The sequence below is a fragment of the Cebus imitator genome, unplaced genomic scaffold, assembly GCF_001604975.1.
Source record: "Cebus imitator isolate Cc_AM_T3 unplaced genomic scaffold, Cebus_imitator-1.0 Scaffold32, whole genome shotgun sequence".
Lineage (NCBI taxonomy): Eukaryota > Metazoa > Chordata > Mammalia > Primates > Cebidae > Cebus > Cebus imitator.
The window spans coordinates 4,826,002-4,844,581 of NW_016107347.1; the positions used below are offsets into that span (position 1 = coordinate 4,826,002).

The window sequence follows — 18,580 nt, forward strand, 5'->3', positions numbered from 1 at the left end:
CTTCCCTTACTAGAATGTAAGCTTTAGGAAAACAAAGGTTCCTGTTTTCTTCACTATTACACCCCCAGTATCTAGAACTCTGTTTGACTCTTAGTAAACATCAATAAATATTTGCTTAATAAATGTTGCATAAATGAAATATTTGAGGAAGTTGTACTGGTATAGCCATTTTTTCCTGTCACTAAAAGCCATTTGTCAATTTCATAAAAAATAAAAAAAATCAAAGCTGCCTCAGAAGTATAAAACTCCACTACAATGCTCTCAAGACTTTAAAAACGAGTAATATTCTCTCAAAATTATAATGATGAGTTGTTTATATGATCTACCAGAATCAATGAGAAGCACTTATTTGCATCCAAAATATTTTAATAGTAAAGAATAAAGAATGACCTCAATAATGCATTCCCAGCATTCAAAGGCTAACTTTACAAATTTGAAAACTTCGTAAAAACAGTTTTCATGAATACAAGAAAAAGTAACAACAAATATAATCATTTAATTATCTGAATATAATGGCAGGTTTTCAGACAATATGTAGTTTCTTCACATTTAGGCTAAAAATAAAAACACAAATCATTCATGCAAATATTTTTTAAAAGTCTCAACTTCCAGATAAAATTTGGCTCTGGAAAATAAGAAAAAAACATTAACTCTTAAGTTTCATGTTATTAGGTTCTTAATTACACTGATTCTCTGAAATTAAACAAATAACTTTTCTGCTTCTTTTAGTTTTTTTTTCCTATCCAGTTTAGCAATTACAGCCCAACGGTCCTCCCGCATTTTTCTTATAGCTCCAAACTTCAGTGTAGATCCAGGGGTTGTTAGAGATGAAGGGGTCTGAACACAAAATAAAATTTTTAAATTAACATTTTTTAAGTGCAGTTTTTAAAATTTGCTTTCTGAAGTAAAATTTAAAAGCTACCTTTTTTGGTGTTCTGACACAAAGATGAGAAGCTGGTGGATTACTGTTCCTATGTAGTGATTCCAATGTCTCTTCTTCTGAAACCATGCTCTTGAAGAAAAATACAAAAATATAATGTTGGCCTTACCATCATTAATATTATATTATTAACATTTTGTCAACATATCACATGTGAGGAGAACGAAGAGTAGAAAGAGGAGGGATGAAGAAGGGAGAAGGGCAAAAGAAGGAGGAAAGAGAAAGAAGATTATAGCGAGAAGAAAGAAGAACAAACAAAGAAAACAATAACAAAATAAACCAATTGGCCAAGCAAGGACCTAGATTTTTATTCTATTAACTATATTACTGAAAGGCTATGTGAAATACAAGATATATATAGTGAGCAGCATTTCCCTACTGATTTCTATTTCAGTTTCAGAGTCTTTATAATACCATCTTGTCCTCCTTTCCTGACCCTGTTTATTCAAACTCACATTAATAACTTATAATAAGTATTTACAATTCTATAAAAATTATAATATTATCTATGATCTAGCAATTCCACTTCTGGATACATACTCAAAAGAAAAGCAGTGTCTAGAAGAGATCATTGTATACCCATGTTCATAGCAGTATTATTCACAATAATTAAAACGTGGAAACAACCCAAGTATCCATCTATGGATGAATAAGCAAAATGTGGTGTATACATACAATGGAATATTATTTAGCCTCAAAAAGGAAGAAAATTCTGACATATGCTACAACATAGATAAACCTTGAAGACATTATGCTAAGTGAAAAAAACTAGTCACAAAAGAACAAATCTTGTATGATTCTACTTGATATACTTAGCATAGAGAAAATCATACAGACAGAAAGTAGAATGGTGGCTGTCAGGGGCTGGGGGGAAGGTGGAATGAGGAGTTATTGTTTAATGGGTACAAGGTTTTTGTTGTAATGAAGAGTTATGGAGATGGATGCTGGTGATGGTTACACAACATTATGAGCGTATTTAATATCATTGAACTGTATAATTAAAAATGGTTAAGGTGGTAAGTGTCATGTGTACTAAACCAAAATAAAAAATAAAAATTATAATGTCACTTAATTTATGATTATTGTAATTCTCCCACATAATGATAGCTAACATTTATTTAGTACTTTCTGGGTGCCAGTCTCTATTTTAATCACTTTGCATATTTTAATTCCTTTTAATCTTCATAACAATTTTATAAAGTAGGTATACTATTATCCCCATTTTACAGGTGAGGACACTCAGGCACACAAATATTAAGTGATGTACCCTAGATTATACAGCTAGGAAGAGTGGAAGGAAATTCAAATTCAGGGAATCTGACTCCAAAATCTATTCTCTTAATGAATATGAAACACAAGTCATGTAAGCAGTCAGTTCACATTAAAGCCACATTTGACAAAAACTTCAGAGGCTTCATGGATGAAAAATCTCAAACAGATTTTTATAAATCTAAGATTTCAACAGAATTCAATAAATAAGTCATAGAGCTACCTTTACAGTATCAATGTGTATCAGTGTGTATCAATTGACTCTCTGTAGCATTCATCTTTTCATGTGTTCATAGCCCATTTAAGTTTCATCTTTGAGAAATGGCTATTCAAATCCTTTCCCCCATTTTTCAGTTGGGTCTTTTTGTGGCTGTTGAATTGTGGGAGTTCTTCATATATCCTAGACATCAATCCCTCATCATATATATGAGTTTTAAATATTTCCCCTCACTATTTACCCTGTCTTTTCACTTTCTTGATGGTCTACATTAATTCACAATAGTTTTTAATTTTGATACAGCCCAATTTTTCTTTCTTTTTCTTTAATTACCAGTGCTTTTGGTGTCATTCATAAAGTTGTTGCCAAATCCAATGTCATGAAGATTTCTACCGTGCTTTCTTCTACAGTTTTATAGTTTTAGCTCTTAAGTTTAGGTCTTTGATCCATTTTGAGTCATTTTTCATATGATATAAAGGGTCCAACTTAATTTTTTTTACATGCAGACAGTCAGTTTTCCCAGTATCCTATGTTACATTGAACGGTTTTGGCACTCTTGTCAAAAAATCAACTGACTATATAGGAGAGAGTTTATCTCTAGGCTCTATTCTATTTCATTGGTCTGCATGTCTGACCTTATACAAGTACTATGCTGTTTTAATTACCAGCTTTGTAGTAAGTTTCAAAGTTGGGAACTGTGAATCTTCCAACTTTATCCTTATTTTTCAAGATTGTTTTAGCCATTTGGGGCCCTTTGCAATCCCATATTAATTTGAGTATTTTTTCCATTTCTGCAAAAAAATTGTTGGAATTTTTACAGAAATTGCATTGAGTCTGGAGACTTGGATACTACTGACATCTTAACAATATTTAGACTTCCTATCCATAAATATCCATAAACATAGGATGTCTTTCCATTTATTTAGGTCTTTCAAAATTTCTTTCACCAATGTTTTGTAATTTTCAGTGCACAAGTCTTTCACTTCCTTGGGTAGATTTGTTCCTATTTAAATTCTTTTAGATGAGATTGTGAATAGAATTGCTTTATTAATGTCATTTTTAGATTGTTCATTGCTGGTATACAAAAAACATAATCAATTTTTGTAATGTTGATGTATCCTACAATTTTGCTGAATTTATTTATTAGCACTACTAGCTTTCTTAAAGAGTCTTTGCAATTTTCTATGCATAGGATCATATCATCTGTAAAGAGAGGCAGTTTTTCCTCTTCCTTTCTATCTGAATGCCTTAAATTGCTTTTTCTTTTATAGTACCTCTAGTTAGAATTTACAACACTATGTTGAATAGCAGCAGTGAAAGTGGGCACCCTGCCTCATTCTTAATCTTAGGGGGTAAGTCTTTCAGTCTTTCACCATTGAATATGATGTTAGCTGGGGGTTTCCATAAATACTTTTTATCATATTGAGAAATTTTCCCTATATTCCTAATTTTCTGAGAGTTTTTCTACCATGAAGTGTGTTGGAGTTTGTCAGATGCCTTTTTTTGCATCAGGATGATGATATGGCTATTTTTTTCTTTGTTCTATTAATGTGATTTATTACATTGCTTTATTTTCTTATGTTGAACCACCCTGGCATTCCTGGGATAAATTCCACTTGGTCATGGCAAATAATTTTTAATATGCTATTGAATTTAATTCGCCAATATTTTGTTGAGTAGTTTAGCATCCAATTCATAAGAGATATTGATCTGTAATTTTCTTTTCTTGTGGTGTCTTTATCTGCTTTGGTATTAAGGTAATTAATGCTGTCCTCATATAATGAGTTAAGAGGTGTTCCCTCTTCAACTTTTTGGAAGAAGAAAAACTGATGTTAATTTTTTTTTCTTTTTTTTTTTTTTTTAGATAAAATCTCACTCTGTCACCAGGCTGGAGTGCAGTGGCACAATCTCAGCTCACTGCAACCTCCAAGTCCCAGGTTCAAGCAATTCTCCTGCCTCAGCCTCCCGAGTAGTTGGGACTACATGTTAATTATTTTTAAGGTCTTAACATAATATGTCAAATTTTTATTCTGAAAAGTTTTTTTGCTTTGCCTTTGAATATCCTAATCCTTAAGTGCCTGGCTCCCCAAAGGGTAAAGATGGAAAAAGAGAAAAAAAAAAAAAAAAAAAGAAAGGTGTGCTTCATGTAAATTCCCAAAAGTTGCTTCAGCCAAAGGGGGTTGAAACACTGAACTGTGATATTTGAAGGACAAGTTCTTACTGCACCCTCTGACACCGGCAAGTCACTCAAGGAACATAAGCATGGCTTTCTGCCACAGGACTGTAGGCTGAGAAGACTGGTAGCTGCTATCATACTTGAGGCTAAAATTGACAAAATTTACTGCAATTTACCAGCTAAACTTCCCCCGGAAGCTATAAACATTCAAATAAGACTGCAGACTTATAAAATAGTTAATTAAGAGAGTTTCTGCCAGTACACTTGTTTAGGTAGAGAAATGGATTCCTGGCACTTCCTACTACACCATCTTCCTGAGGTCATGCTCAACAACTCATTTTTAAATCTTGATTTTTATAATTTGAATGTTCAAAATTTAACTATATGAGCTTAGAAAATTACAAAATGACGAATAGTTTCATATAATAATTATAACTAGGAAACTCATGGTGAAATGTGACTTTAGACTAGTTTAAACAATTTTGTGCAATTCTATAATACTGTAATATATTTATTGTGTTGCAAGTTTGTGATGCACCTTTTAGAAATGAAATGATGTCATGTTCAATCATTCTGAGTCTCAGATCAGCTAAGAAACTGGCCTAAATTCAAACTGCTAGAATAATAGCAAGGATTACAATCCTAGAATGTTTAATTCTAAAGCTCCTTTTCTTTCGAATTCTCATTACATTTTTATATATCTAGACTACAGTTTGAATTGGCAGTTATTATTTGCAATGACGTACATTGGCTCTGAAGCCAGACTGTGTTCAAATTTGGCTCCATGTCTTACTATGTGATACTGAAAAATATACTTGTGTGACTCAGTTACCTCATCTGTAAACTGGAAAAAACAGTATATGCTGTGATCTCTTAGTATCCATGGGGGATTGGATCCAGGATCCCTCCATGCATACCAAAATCTGTGGATGTTTATATAAAATAATGTAATATTTGTATATAACCTATGTTCATCCTCCTGTATAGTTTAATCATCTCTAGATTACTTATGATACCTAATACGATGTAAACACTATGTAAATAGTTATGTTGTACTGCTTCCTTATTTATATTATTTTCTATTGAATTGTTATTTTTTATTTTTTTCAAATATTTTTGACCTGTAGTTGGTTGAATACACAGATGTGGAACCTGTGAATACAGAAGGCCAACTTTATTTCTAAAGCCTGAAATTGTTATAAGAAATAATTAATCTGCGCTGTATAACGTGTTTATAATAGTACCTGGTTCGCTGTTTTAATTGTTAAGATGTTAATCATTATCTATAAAACAAAGAGATACTGAAGTAGGGACTTTGTAAGTTAACTTCAATAATTAGGGTTTTAAGACTTCAACTACTCATTATTCCGGAAAAAATGAAAATAGAGGGTCCCAAAGCAGTAGAAAGGCTTGAAGGATCTTCAAGTGAAAAATGGGAATAATAAAATTAATGAATTTAACTAGGATTTTGTAATTAAGAATTACTGGTGCTTTGCTCCATTTACTGTGGTATGGTTTACCTTTTTAAAAAAACTAAATGAATCTAAGCTTAATTATCTCAAAAAACTATTATTATACCTTCAAAAAATGGTGGTGTATATGAATGAGAGTAATTAGTGATACAAAGTGTTAGATGAAATAGCCTGCTTAAACATGTTGTTCTTAATATATTAACTTCTTTAGAGTGGTAGAAATGTTATGCTTGTCAACCAATACCTTGATATAAATATCAACAAATGATGTAAAAGGAGCATGTATAATACGCAAAATAGAGGGGATGCCTAAATAACAGATTTGGCTACAGCAAAATGAAAAATATTCACCCCATCTGTCTTTTTAAAAATACAGTAAGAACTCCTTTTGACATTCTGCTGGAAAACAAGACAATGATTAATCATATATATGCCCATTGTGCCAAATCAAGTATTTTCAAAGTGCCAGATTTTCTGAAATTTACAGAGACATTATTTGAACACTAATGTCTCTAAAATGCTGCAAAAGCACAAGGATCTGCATTTCAGCAGAGCTCTACTGTATATCAGTATTGCAATGGTAGGTACTATGTAACTATGTTATATATATATATCAAGAAAAATTGTATTCAAATTAGTAAGATAAACAAATAATAAACATTATTTGTAAAATTTTTACCAAAAGATCAGTAGTTTCTGAACTATCTGAATTCATATCAAATTCAAAGGCCATTTTTCTCTTTTTATTACTTTCTTCAGGGGGTATATTCAGGTTTTCTCTTTGCTGTAGTTTTAGTTTTGTTGGTGTCTTCACTGTATATGCCTATCCAAAAATAAAAGATAACACATTATCATATCAAATAAAATATGCATTATTAGTAAATGATTTCACAAATAATCTTAAGGCAATTTGAGTCCTTAGCAATCAGAAACCTCCATTACTATTGGCAAGTAGGTAAGGCAAACATTTTGGATAAGAATTTAATTCAGATGTTTTTGATACTATAACTTGTCTTTCTTTAAAAATGTTACAATGGCAGACTTTCTTTGCCCTTCCTTTAACTTGCTAAAGAAAGTAAGAGACAGAAAGAGTGAGACAGAGAGGCAGACACACTCCAGCCTCAGCAACCAACAATCTCAGGTGCTTTAATATTTCTAATCATGATCGTAAAAAATAATTGAGTGAACTTTGCTCTCTCCACAAAACTTGTTACTTTATTAGAAAATACACTTGTTTATTTTTATATTGGTAAAGTAATTCACATTAGCCAATGTTTCACATTCTATATTATCTTATAATTTTTTAAAGTATCTTTAAAACATAAGGTCAAAAGCCAAGCACAGTGGCTCATGCCTGTTAATCCCAGCACTTTGAAAGACCAAGGCAGGAGGATTGCTTGAGGTCAGTTCAAGACCAGCCTGAGCAAGACAGCAAGACCCCCAACTCTAAAAATTATTTTTTTAATTGAAAAAGGGTAGCCAGTTATAGTGGCCCATCCCCACAGTCTCAGCTACTCAGGAGATTAAAGCAGGAGAATTGCTTGAACCTGAGAGTTCTAGGTAGCAGTGAGCCATGATCATGCCACTGTACCCCAGCCCAGGCAACAGAGCAAAAGCCTGACTCAAAGAAAAAAAGGTGTAGGTCAGAGACATCAGCAAATTCACCCCTCCATAAAAGCCATAAAAATACTGGTAAAAACTTGTCAGAATCAGTTTTCTTCAGAACTCTGGAAATTAACCAAAGACTTACAGCCACTTGGAGAGTGTTTATTCTTTAAAAAAATAAAATAAAATGGTTGAACCTCTTTAAGAACCCCAAGCCTTGTGGTGTCTTAACTTCCCCTGTCCCATCCCCTGCTCTAGCTCTATGTTATACTTAAAGAATAACAGCCCACATTCCTGGTGCAGCCTGGCAGCCACCAGACAGAACAGAACAGAACTGAAGCTCTTTCAAAACTTTATTCCCAAAGAATTGTCATTTTATTTGTCTGGTGGGTCTCTGAAAGATCCCATTTAAAAGGCTGATGGCTGATTATATTCAACCTGAGTGCCCATTAGTGAAAAAATGCCTTCTCCTTGGTGTGTGTGTGAAGTAGAGGGCAGAATTTGTTAAAAATAACAACAAGTGTTTTAACTTTGCAGCAATGTGAAGCAGTGATGAATAGTTTGGACAAACAAGACTAACCAAAAACCTTAAAAACTAGGAAATGAGATATCCATGGGGGCTTCGAAAAGCTCTGACATATTCTTGGAAATACAGAAGGCCATACATATGTGTAGGGCTATCAACAGGCCCAGGAAAGTCCTGAGCAGGCCCTAAGTTTTTACCGCTGGCTAATCTTGAGGTTCTGCATAAGCAGGAATGGAAAACAGAGTTCTCAACTACTTGGCCAATTGTTGAAGGCATGCCCTTGCATACATATAACAGAGACCTTTGACAAAGATTGGGGAATTTATTGATTCTAGGCATTTGAAGAAATTTCTGTCCAAATATTAGCTAAGAGATTAAAAGTAGAGCATCTGCACTGCCATTTAGCATGGCAAAGTTGTATGAATTCGCCATGGATTAAGTGGATGTATGGAAGACAGCCAGAATTGAGACACTTTGCTAGAGTCATCTACTCCAAGATAACTGCTAAGTAAAGGACTACAGATGCAAGGTGATGTGGGGTAAACAGCAAACGGAAGTGGTAACTTCAGCGATATTATAAAATGTCAAGTCAGAATCAGATTTCCTGTGTCAGGGCCTTAAACACTGATAAATAACTAGTAAGTTATGAAATCTGGCCAAGATGACATTAAGTTGTAGACAGTGATTGAAAAAGATGAAACAATTTCATGTTGAAGGCCAGGCACAGTGGCTCACGCCTGTTATCCCAACACTTTGGGAGCCCAAGACAGGAGGATCAGTTAAGGCCAGGAGTTCAAGACCCTCCTAGGCAACACACCAAGACCTTGTCTTTACATTTCATGCTGACACCACAAAAAAAAATTGAAACTTTCAAGAAACTAGTTATATATGTGTGTGTGATGCCAGGTATATGCTGATAACAGAATTTTATTTATTTATTAAAAAATTGCTACTAACTTGGAAAATTTAGACACAAACCTTTGGTAATGGTGTAGATAAAATACTTCTGGCAGATGTCCACAGATAGTCTCTTTTATCTTTGGATTTGCCATGATCAACTGATGTGAAATTTCGAGATATAGTTTGTGAAGGAACTGCTTTAGAGTCAAATTTCTGATAAATTTCAGATGTTTCCAATAAATATGTCTGTGTTTTCTGCTTTGAACAACAAGAGTGAATAAAACAATTATTAAATGTCATTTTGATTATTTATTTCTTTTAATTAAAGTACAGCAACTAGTAGAAATAATAATGAAATAAGCAAATTTATCCCCAAATTTATCACTGATTAGAGAAGTTTGAATAAATTACAGTGATCTTCTTTGCCACTTTACTTGCCATTTAAGATGCAAATGTTATCTGCCCCTGCCTATCTTCACCGAGCCTCTATGAAAACAAATAAGACATCTTGGGGGCCATTATCCTTAGCAAACTAATGCAGGAACAGAAAACCACATACCACATGGGCTCATTTATAAGTGGTAGCTAAATCATGAGAACACATGAACGCATAGAAGGAGACAACAACACACACTGGGGCCTATCAGAGCATGCAGGATGGGAGGAGGGAAAGGATCAGAAAAATAATTAGTGGCTATAGGCTTAAAAATCTGGGTGACAAAATAATCTATACAACAAACCTGCATGACACAAGTTTACCTATATAAGAAATCTGTACATGTACCCCTCCACTTAAAAGTAAATTTTGAAAAATGAAAACAAATGAAATTTCTCAACTCTCTATTTGACCAAAAGTTGAGAATCTCTTTAAAAAAAAAAAATCTGCACTCCTGGTGGCAAAAAGCCCTAATTTATGGTTCATTCCAACAGCCTAGAAGAAAATTTATTCTAATTTTCATTCATTCTCTTTCATACATTAATTCTTCTTTTTCACCTATAAAATATCAGCCTTTTCCTATCCACCAGCCTCACTTCCCTCCAAAAGCAAGGATAATAATTATGAAAGTAAAGAATGAGAAAAAATTTCAGGGAAAAAATCGACAAAATGGCTATTTGCTTCAATTCTAAATAAATAAATTGCAAGTTTATTCTAAATACTTGACAGTTTTTCAACTCAGTTTCCTCAGTTATCTTTCACTCTACTTTTGTATACAGCTTCTTTTAGCACCTTACCTAGATTTCTATTAAAAGATAGTACTAGTTGCCTTAGTGGGATTTACATGAAACTCATGCTCATCACTTTCGATTTTACCACTTTCTTTGTTTGCCACCATCTCCACAAATACAATCATAGCAATTACTCATGAAAGAAACAATAGAGCACACGCAGAAAAAAGGGACTACAAGGACAAAATTGGAAAGCATGGTGGTTGAACTTTTAGTGCATTTAAATTAGAGTATAGGATAAAGAGTTAATCATATGTACTATAAAAAATCACGGAACTAGGAGCCAAGTATATAATATGGTATTTTCTCCTAGATTTTTACGTCTTTCCAAATGATTTTAAGTAAATCTTCAAGTATCTCCAAGCTTAAATTTATTCATCCATAAATCAAGGGGCTAAATGAGATGGCTTATATCTTTTTTGCCCAGTTCTAGTGATCTGTCATTTCATAATCCTTTTTCTAGCAAGTATGAAATTTGGTAGCATTTTTTCCAGAGTTTCATTTCTGTATCCTTTTCCATACATGTTTATACATCATAGTTGATGACAAAATTTTGATGAAAGCAATTTTTTACTACTCTCTGGATTAATCAGGGTAAACTTCTAGAACCTCCAAAATGTAACTGCTTTCATTGACAAATAGTTACTCCCTACAAGTAGGATAATGACAATTTAAGGTCACTGCACCACCTTGTGGCCATGTCTGGAATTTAACATTTTCGTGGTAGCCCAAAGAAAACTGTACTGAATATGAGAATGCTGAACTATCCCTTTCCAGAACACATTATTGGAACGTGTACTTCCTTACAAGTTACATTCTTTTTTGAAAGAATGTTACATTTACAGTTATATATGTAGACAGAACATTCATAATTTTCTCTGTATTTTTTAAACAAACATTTATAAGGCATGTGCTATGTGCCAAGCACTATTCTAAATGTTTTACAAATACCATCTCATTTAATACTCATAACAACTTTAGGAAATAGGTATTATCATTATCCCTTTATAAATGAGAAAATTGAAGAACAAAGAAGTTAAGTAGCTTGTCCAAACTCAGAAACATTTGGTAAATTTAACAATTATTATTTATAAGGCTTCTATTTCAGTAGTGTTGGAATAAATTATAGCAAAAAAAAAGCCTAGTTAAATTTCTTCATTTATCATTTTGTCATTCTGCAATACATTAAGGTGGTTCAATTTGCAACATATACATCCAGACTTTCAGATAAAATATATGGCATTTACTAATCTACTTGATAATGGAAACAAACAGAATGATACATGAATCAGAACACATATTCTATAAGAATATGTGATATATACTTTCATAATACAAACACATTCTAAATTTAGAAAAGAATATTAGAGATTAACCAATTTGCTATATTCATTAGATACTTCCTTAAGTCTGTACCTAATCATTCTGGCTAATTTTATTATGATTATAATTTCTCCAAATATAATGTTTTCAACTGTCTAGCACTGTGTCTGGAATAAATGAAGCACTCAATATTCACTCACAGGTTCAATATGTCTTTCCTTTATTCTCTTTCTTTTAACCCAAATTTAATAAAATGTAATGAACTGTTCTCAAACTACTCTGAGTGTCATTTCCTTCCAGTTTTAATTATAATCACAGCAAAGTGTAGGAACTTAGGAGACTACATCACTATCTATAAATAATATTATTAATCATTTTAACTAAAAATGATAAATCAAAATTCTTCTGCAATAACCCTATATTATCAAATAGGTTAGAAGCTGAGGGGTATTCTTCTTCTCTATGACTGATGTTTCCTTCCACATGCAGGGAGTACCACAAGGGTAACATTCCAAAACTCTTCCGTCTTCCTTATTTAGGGGAAAAAATTACTTAATGTGATTGGTGAATTTAAAGAAAAGAAGAAACTGGACACATACAGCTCAGCCTCTTCCTTATTCCTCCTCTTCAGATCTATAGGAATTACACATACATTCTTCTCTACTCCTTTATACTCTGTTTTACAAGAGCAAGCCATTGAGTGGGTAGACTTATGCTAGTCAAGCTCTACTTGTGACAGTAGATAAATCTGTCTAAATTGGGATTTCAAAATTAAGAGACCCTTTTGCCTTCAAATATAAGCTGCATTCTCCAGTTTTTAAAATATCGATACTTAATAAAGTCTTCAATAATAAAAAATACTAATTTTATTCTCCCTTGCCTTTCTCAGTTGGTTCAGAACATAAGTGAGGAAAACAGGATGTCACTTATTAAACCCCTTCAAAACCCAAAATTAGACATAATCTAAATAAGCTTTAGAATTATTTATGAAAATATTTTTCCTCTAATATTAAAAAAAAATTTTAAGAAACACAGAAGTGCCTAATTAAAACTATAAAAAGAATTACAGAAAAAGACTGAAACATTCTTTTTTCTTCTTTTTTGTTTATGCATTAGATTGACACTCTCTCTAAATCTCCAAAGGACAAAATTTTGTAATTTTTAGCTAAAATACTTTTGAGTTAATAAATAACAAGAAACAATTTAGAAAATAAAATTGTATATTTAAAATGTTATTTTCCTACTTATAAACAAAAAAAAATTCATTTCTAAGTAGATGTTGGAAAATGAATTAATATTTAAAAACTATGAGAATTACATGCTCTTACCTTGTCCTTTTTTTCTTTAAGAGTAAACGTGTTTTCTTTTGCCTCTCTTTTGAGTTTTTCCTATTAAAAATAAATACCAAGTACAAATAACATAATCGTCACTCTAATCACAAATGAATGTTATTATAAAATCTTTCCTACTAAGTATTAACAAAGAAAGATAACTAACCTCTCAATCTTATAAGACAACAAAAAGAAAAAAAGAAAAGTTAGTGTCTTCCTACAGAGATATTATTTGGTTTTGATTATCTTTTTATTCTAATCTGTCTGTAGTGTATATCTATGGACTCGTGAATAAGTCTCTTAAAACTCTGAATCTCAGCTTTCTTATTTGAAAATAAAGTTAATGGAACAAATTTACATAGTGAGAGATACACACAAGTAACTAAGCTGTGAAAAGTTGCAAAAAGATCTAAAATATTTCGAGCCTTTACAGGCAGAATTAGATTTTTCCATCCCTGTTGAAAAAAGGTGCATTTCAATTGGACTTTCAATAATGAACAAGTTTTCAACAGGGGATAGATAAGGGGTAAAAAGAAAAGCTGAGAAGCAAAAATCAATACATGAATAAATATAGAAAAGAGCACAATACTTAGACAATAATATATAACTTTGCTGAAGAATAGGATATGTATGGTCAAGATAAAAATGGAAAGGAGAGTTGTGATCAGAGTAGAAAGAGTAATATGCTAATATCACTAAATAGAATTTATTCAGTAAGATAAAAGAAAAGCCTGGCCTACATAAACAAATAAGTAGGGTGCCTGTAACATGATAACCATTTGAAGAACAAAATTTTTACAACTCCAGTGAATAATAGAGGTCTTAGAAAAGGAAAATCTCCAAGTGTGCAGAACTTTAGGCAGTAAAACTTGCCCATGATGTCTACGCCAGTATCTATCCTCACTGAATACCTTGCATACACCATGTTATCTCTCCCATTGCACTGTTCCTAACCACAGAACTCACTTCCCTATGAAAGAAGCTGGCAGTAAACTGATATAAGAGTATTTATTGTTCTTATTATGTATCCTATCATCTACCAATGGTTGATCTTCAGTTATAGTCACAATTGGAGACTAAGGGGCTGGAATGCTGTCTTTTAGGACAAAGTACATTCTCTAAACCAGCAGACTGTAATGACTCTCAGAATATGTATCTTGGCTTCTAGAGGGCAGAAGGAAGAAACCATCACCCACAACTGCACTATCTCTGCAATTCTGACTTTTCCTGGTCTGGAGACCTTGGGAAAGTCTGTTCTAATACAACATATGTTTCCAAGGTGTGAAATAGCTCATAAAAGAACATGTAGACCAAAGAGATGGCCAGACCACTATGGTTCCTATTTAATCTGAATAAGTAAAATATGCCTATAATATGGCCTGGCAAACTGATGGTTGACTTGAGCAACCAGAACAGAGAATGACAGCCTTGTGACCAAATTTTGGATCTAAATACGTTTATCAGCCGAGAGTCCTTTGAATAAAAAGGAAACCTGGTACTCTAGTGGAAATTTTCTGAAATAATATCACACATACATACTGCATCCTTCCTACTATCTTGTGCACCAAGGATTAAAATGTTAAGACATGGGTAATTGCACATCAACTAACATTAATTCTTGGGGATCTATAATGCCACTATTTTTTCACTAGTCAAGAGTGCAAGCATATCAGGGTCAAGCAATAAATAGAATTTTATCAGCGTCTACTCCATGGTGAGCCTATGGAACCATAAACCTATCTTGTGCTCATTTTTTTTTTTTGGATTCTAACTATACAGTTTGAATAAACTCAATAAAAGGAATAATCTTCATGTTAGTTCTGACCACAAAGTGAGAGATTTTAAGTTTGAAAGGACCAACTAGAACACTTTGAATCTCTCCATATCAAGATAGTAAACAAATTTCACATTGCTAGGCAGAGATTAAGGCTCCATCAAATTAATGAAAGATATAGGGAAAATGATTTATCATAATCCCAAAAATCCAATCTATTTTAATTAGAAATTAAGACCATCATCTAGTAATAGTTTCCTTATACCAGTGGGCTTATAGGTAAAGTGGGGATTGTCATATTGACTGAGAACTTGGAAAAAAGTTGCACCTAAAAGATGAGCCGAATCTATGTAACTATAAAGCTCAAGTTAAAGAGATACAGGAATCATAGTTAAAGAATAGAATACACATTTTTATCAATCTTGAAAATGTAAAAAAAAAAAAACTAAAATTGTATATGCAGGGAAATAAGAAATAGGAGACAGCATTAGATACATTATTTTAAAATATAAAGGTAATCAATAAAATAATTTAAAGACTACATATACCTTCCAAATCAACCAAAGTAAGACACCCACATGTGCACATATGTGCATACACACAAACATACTCTTTAGAGAATAAGAAAGAATTCATATGGAATGAAAAATAAGATGACAAAAACATTATTAAAATATATAATCAACAAGGGATTAATATCCAGAATCTATAGGCAACTCCTACAACTCAACAACCAAAAAATCAGATTAAAATTATTATTAACCCAATTCAAAAATAAGCAAAAGACTTGAATAAACAAATCACCAAAGAAGATACACAATGTCTAACAGGCATATTAAAAATGGTCACCATCGCTAATCATAAGAGAAATGCAAATCATAGCCACAACATACACCTACACACATTAGGATAGCCGCTATCAAACAAACAGAAAATAACAAATGCTGATGTAGATGCAGAGAAATTGGAATTCTTATGCACTGTTATATGGGAATGTCAAATGGTACAGTCACTATGGCCAACAGAGAGGTTCTCAAAAAATTAATAATACAGTTGCCATATGATCCAAGAATCCCACTTCTGGAAATATATCCAAAAGAATTTAAAGCAAGATCTCAAAGAGACAGTTGCACACTCACACTCATTACAGCATTATTCACAATAGCAAGAGGTAGAAGCAACCCAAATGTCCATCAAGAGAAAAATAATAAGGAAAATATGGTATATAGCTATAATAGAATATTACGCAGCCTTTAAAAAAGACATCCGGTTACATACTACAACATAGATAAACCTTGAGAACATTATTCTAAGTGAAATAAGCTAGTCACATAAACACAAATACTGTATGATTCCATTCATATAAAGTAAAATATTCAAAATCAGATACAGAATGTACAAAGGTGTTGCCAAGGACTGGGAGGAAGAGGAAAAGGAATTCATATTGAATAGGTATAGAGTTTTAGTTTTACAAGATGGAAAACTACTAGAGATCTGTTGCACAACAAGGTGAATATACTTAACACTACTGAAATGCACATTTAAAAAGTGTTAAGATGATGCACTTAATGTTATATGTTTTTATCACAGTAACAAAGTTTAAGTACAAACCATTCAACTTAAGCATACCAACATAAAAATGCTAAATAAAATATTGGCCAGCATAATCTAACATCACTTTTAAAAATACATCATTACCAAATAGTTTATTACAGAAACACAAGAATAATTCAAAGCTGATGCTTATTGTATCAATAAATACAATCAGGAAAACTAACCTATTGGCAGGAAAAAAAAAGACTCTCAGGTCACATGGCTGCCACTGATGATTTGTACATGTTGCCAGGGAAGTAGGGGGAAAGCTGGCATTGACAGGCCTTACCCAGCTCCCACACAGCCAACAAGGCCAGTCTCACTCCGTCTGTACTCCCTCAACAGGCCCATTGGCCTGAGAACCACCACCACACCCCTTACAGTGGTCATAGCAAGTGCAACACAGGAAAAGTCTAAGCTCAGAAACACCTAACTCTGCCCCCACCTGATAGTCTTTCTCTACCTGCCCTAGTAACCGAAGACAAAAGACATAAACTAAGGGGAGCTCTATGGTTTCCATTACCTAAGAAACCTAAATACTTATCCAGGTGACATTAGGCCAAGCTTGTAACCCTCCACACTGCCATAGCTGATGCTCTCTTAAAGGCAACACCACATGGCTGGAGGCCAACTAACTCAAGGCATTACAGCAACTCATAACAGACCAACCCTACTCCAAGGAAGGAGAAAACAACAGCTAATTTCACTGCCTGTAACATCCTGGCTAACCAGAGATCCGGAGTCTGTTCACATTACAACATCACTGCCAGCATAACCAGCATTTGAGAAAATCAGCACACTAAACTACAACCAAGGACTCTCACAGAGTCCACTTCACTGCCCTGCTACCTCCACTGGAGAAGGTGCTGGTAGCCACAGCTGAGAGACCTGAAGATGAACTACATCATAGTACTCTTTGCAGACACTCCCCACTACCAGCCTAGAGCCTGGTAGCTCTGCTGGGTAGCTAGATCCAGAAGAGTAATGACAGTCACTGTAGTCATGCTTTCAGGAAGCCCCATCCCTAGGGGAAGGGGGAGAACACCACATCAAGGGATCACCCCATGGAACAAAAGAATGTGAACAGCAGCCCTTGAGCCCCAGATCTTCCCTCTGAAATAGTCAATCCAAATGAGAAAAAAAAAAAAGAAAGAAAGAAAGAAAGAAAAAACAGAGAAACTATCCTGGTAACATGGCAAAAGAAGGTTCTATAACACCATGAAAAGATCACACTGGCTCACCAGCAATGGATGCAAACCAAGAAGAAATCTCTGAATTGCCTGAAAAAGAATTCAGAAGGTTGATTATTAAGTTACTCAAGGAGGCACCAAAGAAAGGTGAAAACAAACTTAAAGAAACTTTAAAAATAATATAGGATATGAATTTTTAAAAATCTCCAAAGAAATAGATCATTAAAAAAAGATCACAACTTCTGGAAATGAAAGACACACTTAGAGAAATGCAAAATACACTGGAAAGTTTCAAAAATAGAATTGAACAAGTAAAGGAAAGAATTTTAGAGCTCAAAGACAAGGCTTTCAAATTAACCCAATCCAACAAAGACAAAGAAAACATGGGGAAGGAGGGCTAGCAAGATGGCCAAACAGGAACAGCTCCAGTCTGCAGCTCCCAGCGAGATCAACACAGAAGGTGGATGATTTCTGCATTTCCAACTGATGTACCCAGTTCATTTCACTGGGACTGGTTAGAGGGTGCAGCCCACAGAGGGCAAGAATCAGACTTCAGAAGGTGGGTAGTAAGAAACTTCTGTGAACTAAAAGAACATGTTCTAACCCAATGCAAAGAAACTAAGAACCTTGAAAAAAGATTTGATGAAATGCTAACGAGAATGGACAAAATAGAAAGGAATATAAGTGAATTGATGGAGCTGAAAAACACAACACGAGAACTTCGAGAAGCATGCACAAGTTTCAACAGCCGAATTGACCAAGCAGAAGAAAGGATATTCAAGGTCGAAGATCAACTAAATGAAATAAAATGAGAAGGCAAGATAGAGAAAAAGGGGTAAAACGGAATGAACAAAGTCTCCAAGAAATGTGGGACTATGTGAAAAGACCTAATCTACGTTTGATAGGTGTACCTGAATGTGACAAAGAGAATGAATCCAAGCTGGAAAATACTCTTCAGGATATTATCCAGGAAAATTTCCCCAACCTAGCAAGGCAGGCAAACATTCAAGTCCAGGAAATACAGAGAACACCACAAA

General features: G+C 33.6%; 1 protein-coding gene across 1 annotated transcript in view; it reads right to left on the reverse strand.

Moving 5' to 3' along the window:
* Window positions 1–348: 348 nt before the first annotated feature.
* The window catches only part of SYCP1 (synaptonemal complex protein 1), a 117,711-nt gene continuing 99,479 nt past the window's right edge, over window positions 349–18,580 (reverse strand). The window contains exons 28-32 of the mRNA XM_017524211.2: window positions 12,984–13,043; window positions 9,184–9,360; window positions 6,754–6,897; window positions 923–1,012; window positions 349–837 (exon numbers count right to left, since the gene is read on the reverse strand). Of these exons, the coding sequence (XP_017379700.1) occupies window positions 700–837; window positions 923–1,012; window positions 6,754–6,897; window positions 9,184–9,360; window positions 12,984–13,043 (609 nt within the window). The 3' untranslated portion in view covers window positions 349–699. The remainder of the gene's footprint in view (window positions 838–922; window positions 1,013–6,753; window positions 6,898–9,183; window positions 9,361–12,983; window positions 13,044–18,580) is intronic.